At 41.5% G+C, this 12,331-nt stretch overlaps 1 protein-coding gene across 1 annotated transcript in view; it reads right to left on the bottom strand.

Annotated features, from left to right (window-relative positions):
• The window catches only part of xylt1 (xylosyltransferase I), a 245,698-nt gene that overhangs the window by 66,846 nt on the left and 166,521 nt on the right, over positions 1–12,331 (bottom strand). The window contains exons 3-4 of the mRNA XM_060840935.1: positions 11,854–12,026; positions 9,956–10,158 (exon numbers count right to left, since the gene is read on the bottom strand). Of these exons, the coding sequence (XP_060696918.1) occupies positions 9,956–10,158; positions 11,854–12,026 (376 nt within the window). The remainder of the gene's footprint in view (positions 1–9,955; positions 10,159–11,853; positions 12,027–12,331) is intronic.

Here is a 12,331-nt window from a genome sequence, read left to right on the forward strand (position 1 = left end):
ATTTGGAAATACAGGGTTTGATTCGGAATAGTCAGCATGGCTTTGTGTGTGGGAAATCATGTCTCACAAACTTGATTGGGTTTTTTGAAGAAGTAACAAAGACGATTGATGAGGGCAGAGCAGTAGATGTGATCTATATGGACATCAGTAAGGCGTTCAAAAGGTTCCCCATGGGAGACTGATTAGCAAGGTTAGATCTCACGGAATACAGGGAGAACTAGCCATTTGGATACAGAACTGGCTCAAAGGTAGAAGACAGAGCGTGGTGGTGGAGAGTTGTTTTTCAGACTGGAGGCCTGTGACCAGTGGAGTGCCACAAGGATCGGTGCTGGGTCCTCTACTTTTTGTCATTTACATAAATGATTTGGATGCGAGCAAAAGAGGTACCGTTTGTAAGTTTACAGATGACCCCAAAATTGGAGGTGTAGTGGACAATGAAAAGGGCTACCTCAGATTACAACAGGATCTGGACCATATGGGCCAATGGGCTGAGACGTGGCAGATGGAGTTTAATTCAGATAAATGTGAGGTGCTGCATTTTAGGAAAGCAAATCTTAGCAGGACTTATACACTTAATGGTAAGGTCCTAGGGAGAGTTGCTGAACAAAGAGACCTTGGAGTGCAGGTTCATAGCTCCTTGAAAGTGGAGTTGCAGGTAAATAGGATAGTGAAGAAGGCGTTTGGTATGCTTTCCTTTATTGGTCAGAGTATTGAGTACAGGAGTTGGGAGGTCATGTTGCGGCTGTACAGGACATTGGTTAGGCCACTGTTGGAATATTGGGTGCAACTCTGTTCTCCTTCCTATCGGAAAGATGTTGTGAAACTTGAAAGGATTCAGAAAAGATTTACAAGAATGTTGCCAGGGTTGGAGGATCTGAGCTACAGCGAGAGGTTGAACAGGCTGGGGCTGTTTTCCCTGGAGCATCAGAGGCTGAGGGGTGACCTTATAGAGGTTTACAAAATTATGAGGGGCATGGATAGGGTAAACAGGCAAAGTCTTTTCCCTGGGGTCGGGGAGTACAGAACTAGAGGGCATAGGTTTAGGGTGAGAGGGGAAAGATATAAAAGAGACGTAAGGGGCAACTTTTTCATGCAGAGGGTGGTACATGTATGGAATGAGCTGCCAGAGGAAGTGGTGGAGGCTGGAACAATTTCAACATTTAAGAGGCATTTGGATGGGTATATGAATATGAAGGGTTTGGAGGGATATGGGCCGGGTGCTGGCAGGTGGGACTACATTGGGTTGGGATATCTGGTCGGTGTGGACAGGTTGGACTGAAGGGTCTGCTTCCATGCTGTACATCTCTATGACTCTAATTGACCAGTAAGGTTCACAAGAGCAGGGTGGGAGATGACATCTCCATGGATTTCACTAAGACCTTTGATAAGGTTCCACATGATATACTCCTCTGGAAGATTAGATCATACAAAATCCAGGTCGAGTTGCCAAATTGGACACATAACTGGCTTGATAGGAAGCAGAGGGTAAGAGTGGAAGGATGCTTGTTGGACTGGAGGCTTGTCCTGAATGTAGTGCTGGAAAAGCACAGCAGGTTAGGCAGCATCCAAGGAGCAGGAGAGTTGATGTTTCAGGCAAAAGCCCTTCATCAGGAATGAGTGGAGTGCCCCACAGGGTCGGTGCTGGGCCCATTGCTGTTTGTTATCTATATTAATGATTTGGATGAGAATGTACAAGGCATGATTTGTAAGTTTGCAGATGACACTGAAATAGGTAATATCATGGACAGTGAGGAAGGTTATCAGAAATTGCAGCAGGACATTGATCAGCTGGGGAAGTGGGCAAGAAATGGCAAATGGAATTTAGATTAGATTTCTTACAGTGTGGAAACAGGCCCTTCGGCCCAACCAGCCCACACCGACCCTCCAAAGAGTAACCCACCCCCAGACCCATTGCCTAATGGACCTAACACTATGGGCAATTTAACATGGCCAATTCACCTAACCTGCACATATTTGGATTGTTGGAGGAAACCGGAGCACCTGGTGGAAACCTACGCAGACACAGTGAGAATGTGCAAACTTCACACAGACAGTCAGCTGAGGCTGGAATCGAACCTGGGACCCTGGTGCTGTGAGTCAGCAGTGCTAACCACTGTGCCATGATGCTGCACTTATAGATAAGTGTGAGGTCTTGCATTTTGGAAAGTCAAGTCAAGGTAGGCGTTTCATGGTGAATGGTAGGGCCTTAAAGAGTGTAGTGTAATAGAGGGACCTTGGAGTTCAGGTGCATGGTTCACTGAAAGTGGAGTCACAGGTAGACTGGGCAGGAAGAAAGCTCATTGCCCTTCATCAGTCAGGGTAGTGTCGTTGCAGTACAAAAATTGAGAAGTTACATTACAGTTGTACAGGACATTGGTGTATAAGATCATGAGAAACATGGATAGGGTGAGTGCACTCAATTTTTTCCCCAGGGTTGGGGAATCGAGGGCTAGAGGGCATCAGTTTAAGGTTAGAGGGGAAAGAATAAAAGGGAATCTGAGGGGCAACGTTTTTACACAGAGGGTGGTACACATATAGAATGAGCTACCAGCGGAAGTGGTTGAGGCGGGTACATTAACAACATTTAAAAGATATTTTGACAAATACATGGATAGGAAAGGTTCAGAAGGACATGGGCCAAGTGCAGGGAAATGGGGTTAGTGTAGATGGACATTTTGGTCGGTATGGACCAGTTTGGGTCAAAGAGCCTGTCTCCACACTGTAGGACTCAATGACTCCATCTACCAGGACAACATGAGTTGTGCTGATCATAATTTGGAGTTCACATTCCTCAACATTCTACACTGATTTAACAACTTGTGTTTGGACAAATTGTATTAAAAATATCAATGTGAGCCCCAGAAAATAAATCCTTATGTATTCCAGTCTTCTCGCTGGTTTTTCACATGTATTCTGAACATATATATCCCCGTTATTTTATATTTAAGATTCCCATTTTCTGGTTGGTTTTTCATGTACAATATTGATTTATTTTAAAATTAAAGTGGCTCATATATCAATATTGTATTAGACTGCAATTTCCCCAAATTATTAGTTATTTTAAGTGGGCTAATGCTTCTATTTAAATAGAAGGTACATGAAAGTGATGGAAATTCATTCAGCTTTCATTCCTGATTTTTTTCTAATTCTGATTTCAATATTTAGTTCCCTCCAGCTGTCATTTTTGTTTAAAGCTTGTCATGGACCAATTAATACAGGGTGTAAAATACATTTAAGCAGTGCATGTGCTGGTTGTCTTATGGGTGTGCCACCTCACTATGTTGTATGAAGTGCTGTTTATGAAGAATGCTGCTCCCTTCCCCTAAGTGTGGATTCTAAGGAGGGCCAAATGACAGGTCTCACTGCTTTGAGATCCTAAGTGGAGGTCGGTTTGAATTGAACTGAATTTATTGTCACATGTATCGAGACACGGTGAAAAGCTTTGTCTCGTGAGCAATACAGGCAGATCACAGAATTAAGCAGCGTAGATAAGTAAATAATAGGTAAACAGCAGCAAAAACAAAAACACAGGTACAGGCAAATGTTAAGAGTTTGTGAGTCCATTCAGTATTCTAACAACAGTCGGGTAGAAACTTGTTCAAAACCGGCTGGTGCATGTGTTCGGGCTTCTGTACCTTCTCCCCGATGGTAGAGGGTGTAGAAAAACATTGCCAGGGTGGGATGGATCTTTGAGAATGCTGGCGGCCTTTCCTTGACAGCGGGGCCTGGTAGATGGATTCTATAGATGAGAGGTTGCCCTTTGTGATTGTCTGGGCCGAGTTCCCCACTCTCTGTAACCGTCTCCGATCCTGAATGGTACAGTTGCCATACCAGGTTATTACCCCCAACAAGCCATTGGACAAAAACAGAAGGCTGTTGAAGGTTGATGGCTTTGGAGAGGGTACTTGGAAATTTATTTAAAATGGTGACAAGGATAAGGGGCTTCATTTTTAAAACAGAGAAGTAGTAGCAGTAGTAACTTTTCAAAGAGAAAATGGTGGTCTGATCGTCAAAGGACAAATTTAAAATATTTTATTCAAGAATTGTGAAGGAAGGGGAGACTTTTTAAAATACACTGAATTATTCCAATTTGGAATGCACTGGCTGAATGGGTGGTCCAATGCCAACTTAATGCCAACATATGTCAAACGATGTCATCTACCTTGTACCTCTGCCTCCCTCATGCCAATGTCCTCAATATCTATCTGGGCAAATCTCAGGAAGCAGGCTGACAAAATAAAGTTGTGTCATGTGATGATATCACTATCTTAAAAACCGTGAATTGATAATAAAAGCATTTTACATTTAAAGATCCTCAACTAATCACTTCAGAAATTTAACATCTGCATGCCAAGTTGTTTGACAGCTTTACTTGTCCTAATGGAGGTAATTACAATTTTAGACAGGTTCTTATCTACCATCTCAAAGGGCACCTGACCACCTTCTCACAAAACCTGACCTCTCCTCCAAGTCCCTCAAGAGCACCTGATTCCCCACCCTAGAAGGATACCTCATCTCTCCAAAGGAGGACACTAGCTATATGCTGGAAACAAATTCATTTAAACAGACCTACTTTGATTTAGTCTGCTTTACACACTCCAAGTTCCAAACAGGAGGGATACCAAATTGGAGACAGCTTCCAGTTTTGAATCCAGGATGCCTGCAATCCTGCTTCCTGGGAAAATCAGAAATGACACTCATGGAAATTGGTATTCCTGATTCTCAGAGATTTATGGCATTATTGTCAGAGGTTCTCCAATACAATGAAAATCTAGCCCAAGATTATAAAGTGACCCTGGAGAGTCCACTTCCCAAGTCCATAAAACAACATCCACATCCAAAGAGATCAGAAACATGATTCAAAAATTATGTTTAATGATTGCGTTTTGATTCACCTGTGCTGAAAGCGAAAAATATACTTCAAAACATTGCCGAGTGTCATTAAAACTGGGTCACTGTCTTCAGGGCACAATTACAATGTACTGTGGGTTTTTTTTGACTCTGTATCAAGCTCCATTGAGCCATAACAGAAGGCACATCAAGTGCTAATGGTAAGCACACAAATGCACTGTCATGAAGACGTAAATTGATGATTAATTTCTTAAATGGGGTCAATATAATGTCTCTATTCTGTGTGCATAGCACAAAGCTCACAGTACAGAAAGCTTGGTATGATTAGAGGTAGAACTGCTGTGAATAGACGTGGTTGGCAAGGATTTAAAAAAAAGTCACATTGTAGTAATCACCCTGACAGACTTTGTAAGTTGTTCCTGTCAAAGTGTAATTGCAAATCAATTTTTATGCGTACTAGCCCCTGCCTGTACATTGAGATCTCTCCATAAAGTGACGATGAAAACTTGCCCTATGTAAATTGTAGTTGTTTGCAAGCAATGCATCCTGAAAATGATATGCAAATTGCTCCAGTTGCAGTTTATACAGAAGCAAAAATACTGGTGACCCGGATACACAACTCCTGGTTGTATCAGAGTATTAGTGAAGAAGGGCTCATGCCCGAAACGTCGATTCTCCTGCTCCTTGATGCTGCCTGACCTGCTGCGCTTTTCCAGCAACACATTTTCAGCTGTATCAGAGTGTTGCAAGCACTGAAGCTCAGAGATGACAGCACAGCAGGCTGCCATTCAGCCTATCACATCCATGACAGTCAACAAAGACCTGACTACACTAATTCGAATTTCCCGCTTCTGGACCATTCTATGTTTACTCAAGTGAATATCTAAATACCGCTTAAATGCTGAGAGTTCCTGACAACCATCCTTTCAGACAATGGTTTCTAAACTCCCACCACCACCTGGATGAAAATTAATCTCTTGAACTCTAACTTCTACCTCTTACCTTAAATCGATGGCCCTGGTTATTGACCCCTCTCCTTCTGTCGAGTTAATTGGTACCTGGTGTGGCCGAAGCTGGCTGTTAAACAGACTGAGGCCAGGCAAGAGGGTTTGAAAAGATCATATATGGAAATCAAAATGGCAGTGAGACATGTCCATTTTTACTAACACTGCAGAACACTTTGGAACTTGGGAGTGTGTAAAGCAGACCAAATCAAAGTAGGTCTGTTTAAATGAATTTGTTTCCAGCATATAGCTAGTGTCCTCCTTTGTGATGATGGCAAGTAATTAAGACTACTCTTTCAAAAGTACTTAATAAAACTAACATTTGGATGCCAAGTTTTTTGACAGCTTTGCTCATTCTGATGGGGATCTGATTTACCGTAAGACCATAAGACATAGGAGTGGAAGTAAGGCCATTCAGCCCATCGAGTCCACTCCGCCATTCAATCATGGCTGATGGGCATTTCAACTCCACTTATCCGCATTCTCCCCGTAGCCCTTAATTCCTTGTGACATCAAGAATTTATCAATCTCTGCCTTGAAGAAATTTAGCGTCCCGGCCTCCACTGCACTCTGCGGCAATGAATTCCACAGGCCCACCACTCTCTGGCTGAAGAAATGTCTCCGCATTTCTGTTCTGAATTTACCCCCTCTAATTCTAAGGCTGTGTCCACGGGTCCTAGTATCCTCGCCTAACGGAAACAATTTCCTAGCGTCCACCCTTTCCAAATCATGTATTATCTTGTAAGTTTCTTTTAAATCTCCCTTAATCTTCTAAACTCCAGTGAATACAATCCCAGGATCCTCAGCCATTCCTTGTATGTTAGACCAACCATTCCAGAGATCATCTGTGTGAATCTCCGCTGGACACACTCCAGTGCCAGTATGTCCTTCCTGAGGTGTGGGGACCAAAACTGGACACAGTACTCCAAATGGGGCCTAACTAGAACTTTATAAAGTCAACCAGAGCTTTATAAAGCTTTGATGATAAACTTATATTCAAGCTTATCTAGCTATTTTGTTGTTGCACACAAATTGCCTTGATCATATATGAAAAGCTTGATGATTTAATAAAATAATTAACCCTTTGAAAATATGACGGATGATTCTGAATGGATCACAAAAAAAATATACTTTTTATTCGTGTCTGACCAACATCTTAAACAAAAGCTCAGGTTTTCAACTCCATCCTTTCTTTCAGTTGCATTTGTTGGTGTTGCAGGTAAGTGTGACATGTCAGGAGAGCAGTACTGAAATGAAGCTGTCAGATTCCACATGTGTGAAAACAAAGTCACGCGTCAGTCCACAGATCCAGCTGGAAGACTTGGTGGCAACATTAGTTAGCAGAGCTGGTGACAGACAGGACTGATGACAACAGAGCTAGGTTATATTCAACATTACAGGTGAGAGTCATGGTTAGGATGGACAGACCCCATCAGTGAGTGATATCAAGACAGACATTGTACTGTCTGCAGTTGTGATCAAAGGGAAGCTATTAAAGTCCTGGAGAATATTTCAACTGTTCCTGGGCTTCGCAGAGGTATTATGCATTAATTTATTAATTGGGGCTGTTTTGAGTTGCTAGTTATTTCGAAAGAGCAGCTTGCTAACATTTGAGTGGAGTTTATTATTATAAACACATTGAATTAAGAGGTTTTATAATTAAAATTGAGTGCAGTTACATTGTATAAATACTGACAACAATTATCTGACATGACAGTAGAATATTTACTTTTAGATTACAGCAGTGAACGACCTCTGGTTTGTAACCACGGTCATTACATGACCAATCAGGGTCTTGTTCCACTTTTAAAACTCAATCCTAAATTGTTCTCTAAGCCCAGAGTTGTAACTGGAGTACTGCCAAAAGGATTCAAAATGACAGATCATCACTATCTTCTCAAGGTCATTGCAGGTGGGCAACAAACATCAGTGCCGCTAGTGACACCCACCCCCGTGACTGAGAAATAATCAACAAGTAGACATTGCCCACGCACAAGAAACCCTGCATTTGTGCAGCAGTGAAAGCCACAAACTTCTTTATAGGAGGCTGCGCTCCTGCTTTGTGTCAAAGTGTTCTGTGAAATTTTCGAAATAACACTTCCCAGCCACAGATACAAAAAAATTGGCACAATTTTTCAACAGTTTGTTAGATGCAATTTTAGAAGAACCATCCGAGACTGTTAAAGAGAAGCACTGTACAGTGAGAGTAAGTTGAACAACTTTAGTTTCATATCAATTTTCTGTTCTGTATAAATAGCACTCTGAGGCATTAATGGCAATAAGCTCAGCAATAAACACCTATGAACGGCAGAAATATAACGGATAACAATTTTTATAAAGTCCTGCCTATACTAAACACCAAATATGGCTTTCAATCAATCACAATGAATAACCTTTAAATGCTAACGATTATTACTCCCTACCCAGCAGGTTACACAGTCAGAATCAGCCAAGATAAATGGGATGACTTGCTTCTTGTGGTAAACCGAGGAGAGCAGGGTGATCAAATCAATAGGTCCAGGTATTAAAGTTATTAACCTGCACTATTAAGTCAGCATGAACTTGGAGATTTAATGTAGAGGTTTCTGCTGGAAATCACCCGTGAAACCAAGTGCTGCATCAAACTAAATTAGTTTTCAGTGACTTTGATTGAGATCCCTTTGTTTCAATGCACTGATTGTGAAGACTGAATTCCTAATTAGGAAAAGTAATTCATTCATATATTTCAACAGCAAATTTAAAACAAAAATGAGCCAAACATGTGTGTAAGCTATGGAAAACCAGTGTGAGCAAAATAGTTTGGTCTGCTTCATTTATTCAAAGTTGTCTTGTCTTTGGCTCATCAAAGTTACTTTGAGGAATTGTATTGCTGATTCAGAGATGATATTTAGGTCCTTCTGTGCTGACATATTAGCTAAGAACAGGGCAGGTGAATTGTCTAATGTATGAGTGCTAGATCAACTGGAATCAAGAATGCAGATGAATTATATACTGTTATAAGTAGAAATTGAACCTTCTGGAATTAATTGCCACAAGGCTTGAAGAACTGTCACGAGCCTTTCAGGGTTTTTTTTTTAGTAACCCTACCTATACAAAAAAACATAATTTATCTTGACATCTTGCAGACCTGAGCAACACACCGAGATGAACATTAGCTGAAAGAGTCACTCAGCCGGTTTAGATGATCCTTCAGTTTCAAAAATTACCAAAATGTGAGGGAATTATTTTGTCAATGAAGAGTTTGTCAAGCATGCTTCAAGGATAAGGGGCTCTTTTTCAGAATGGCAGCCGGTGACTCATGGGAGTTCCACAGGGGTCAATGTTGGGACCATCACTATTCACATTACACATTTATGATCTGGGCGAAGGAACTGAGGACGTTGTTGCTAAGTTTGCAGATGATACAAAAATAGGTGGAAGGACCAGCTGTGTTGAGAATGGAGGGAGGTGGCAGAAGCATTTGGACAGGCTAGGAGAGTGGGTAAAGAAGTGGAAGATGGAATAGAATATGGGAAAGTGTGAGGTTATGCAGATTCTTAGGAAGAATAGAAGTGTAGACTATTTTTTAATAGTCTACGCTTGGCTATTTCTTCAACCCATCCCACCTTCCCTGACACCTGTCATGTAATAGTCCATTTAACTCAGCCTGAAAAATATTCAATGTGGTGGAGGTACACTTATAGTGCTGTTACAAAGGGAATTCCAGGACTTTGACCGAGTGACATAGAAGGAATGGCAATATATTTCCAAGTCAGGATAGTGAATGCTTGGACAGGAACGTGTAGCGGATGATGATCCATGTATCCATTGTCCTTGTCCGTCTGGATGGAAGTGGTCGCAGTTTTGGAAGGTGCTATCTAAAGAGATTTAGTGACAACATTTAGTTGCATAACTCTATTCTGTCCTCTGAACACTCAAATTCAGCTGATAGGGGGAAATAATATCAAAGTGCTCCTTAACATGCAATCCAGCACTTCTGAGCACTGGGAGATGCAACATAATTGCATTTGGTTAGTTTTGGTATTCCCTGCCTGATTGTCAGTGGTCACGGCCACTTCACCCTTCATATCAATCTTTTCAATCTGTAAACATTTCCATACCTAATCGGATAGTCGGCAGCACTCAGGTTGATGAAGAAGTCCCAGGACCAGTCTTTCATCTCCAGTAGATCCCGCATAGTCTGCAGGTACATGGTCAGCAGACTTGCACCACCCCAGATGGTGGCCATTCGCCAAGGCGTGACTCGCACATTTGGGTACTGGTTGGCAAACTCTAACACGTCACGGTGCAGATAGTTCGATCGCTGAAAATAGAGTTTAAAAAGAAAAATTGGTCAGTGGGAACAAATGTTTTTCAAATAAAGTCATCTGATAGAGCTATCTAAAGCATTTGCTGTCACAGGAACAGAGTGCTCCATTCTGGAGTGTGGAAACCAGCATCACATCTCTCTGGGGGGAGCATGCTGGCTTTTCTTTGTGAATCCTGTGAATCTTGTGTCAGGAGTTGGCAGGAAGCAGATACCACTCTTGTTATCTTATAGGGTTGAGAGTTTTGTCACCATATTTAAAGCACACATGGACAGGCAATCATTCCCAGTAAGTCAGGAGCAGAGCTTTGTCTCTCAGTGGACACGTGCAGCTAAATATTCTGACCTTTCTACACTTCCTCTTCCATCCTTGGCCAACCTTTTTTGATCCTTGCCCATCACACCCCAAAGGTCATCCCTCACTCATTCTCTGGCCCCCATGCAACTCAGATGACTGCCAACTAATCTCAATCATGGTATAGCCCAAAGGTTCTCCAAAAATGATGAAGCAGTGTCCTTCACTCCAAAGTCCTGCAAGAACAGTATCACACCTCAACACAGTACTTCAGTGGGATGAGAAATTCAATTTTGCTGAGCTTTAATGAGCATGAAAATGGCTTCCCAAAGTACATTGTGTGGAACCTTGACGCACCTTTAAAGTTCTGAAACTTAATAACAAAGCCCCATCCCACTGTCCAGAAAGTGAGTTCTGGCCTTTTGGTGCCTTGTTTCCTGCTCCAAGGATCAGCACAAGATTTCACCCAAAGGATGTGCAGCTTGTCTGTAACTGAATTAGATTAATTCCGAATTTACTTGCAAGATAGGGAAAATAGACAAAATCTTTTCCCTGGATTGGGGGTGTCCTGAACTAGAGGGGCATAGGTTTAGGGTGAGAGGAGAAAGATATAAAAGAGACCTTAGGGGCAACTTTTTCACGCAGAGGGTGGTACGTGTATGGAATGAGCTGCCAGAGGATGTGGTGGAGGCTGATACAATTACAGCATTTAAAAGCCATCTGGATGGGTATATGAATAGAAAGGATTTATAGGGATATGGGCCAAGTGCTGGCAAATGGGACTAGATTAGGTTAGGCATGGACGAGTTGGACCAAAGTGTCTGTTTCCATGCTGTACATCTCTATGACTCTGAGTAGGTGATCACCTTTAGAAAGAATGATCCTAAAAGCAATTTTGTTGTTTTATCTGTAACAAATGCAAAGCTAAATGTATAAATACTAGAATAAAAATTTTATAAAGTACCCACACTTTAGTATCAGCAACAAAGCAATCTGCTCTCCAACACTAAAAATGTTACTGGCACTGAAATGCTATGAAGCAGAGCCCTCCAAACATACTCGGTGCTCCTCTCTGATTCAAAAACAGTGACACAATATACATAAATCCTGTAGACTTGCATCATTCTTAAAACATTTTGGTGTATCATTAAAACATGAGAGCATGATAGGCAAATAAAACATTCTAAGTAGTTGATTTATAGATAAACATTAAGAAATAGTAGGGCAGATCACGAAGCTTGGAAATGGTATATTCTCTTCACATATAATCACCATTCTAACAAATGTAATGTTTGCATTGCACACCAAGTCCTTTCTTGTATATTAACAGATACCCATTAGACTTTTAAATCATGGAACGAAAGGGGACTGAGTTTCATGGCTTCTCTTAAGCCTACCTTGTCCACGTGAATGTAATAGTAGTGATCTCGGTGATAAATCGCCTTGAACATCCGCCGCAGCTGTCGTGAAGCTCGACCGTGAACAACCAAAACAAAGGCAATTCTGACAGGATTCTGAGGCAGAGATTCCAAGGAGTCATCCTCTGGCTGGATATTATTTGCTGCTTTACCTATTAGTTACAAATGATAGTTCAAAATTAGGAAAAAAATGCACAGAAATAAAAATTAAGATCTTTTTAAAAATGTTTTACACAACAGGTGATTTCTTCTCATGGCATAACAATAACAGTAAAATATAAAATCACAGCCATTGCCCAGAGTCATTCTCCAGATTCAACCTCAGTTACACAGGAAAGCTCAGTAAGAACTACAATGCACAACATGCAAGATGATGTTTGCTGATGATGGTACAATGTTCAGTACCACTTGTGACTCCTCAGATATTAAAGCAGACCATGTCAAAATGCAGCAAGAC

Source organism: Hemiscyllium ocellatum, chromosome 20 (genome assembly GCF_020745735.1).
Source record: "Hemiscyllium ocellatum isolate sHemOce1 chromosome 20, sHemOce1.pat.X.cur, whole genome shotgun sequence".
Classification (NCBI taxonomy): Eukaryota; Metazoa; Chordata; class Chondrichthyes; order Orectolobiformes; family Hemiscylliidae; genus Hemiscyllium; species Hemiscyllium ocellatum.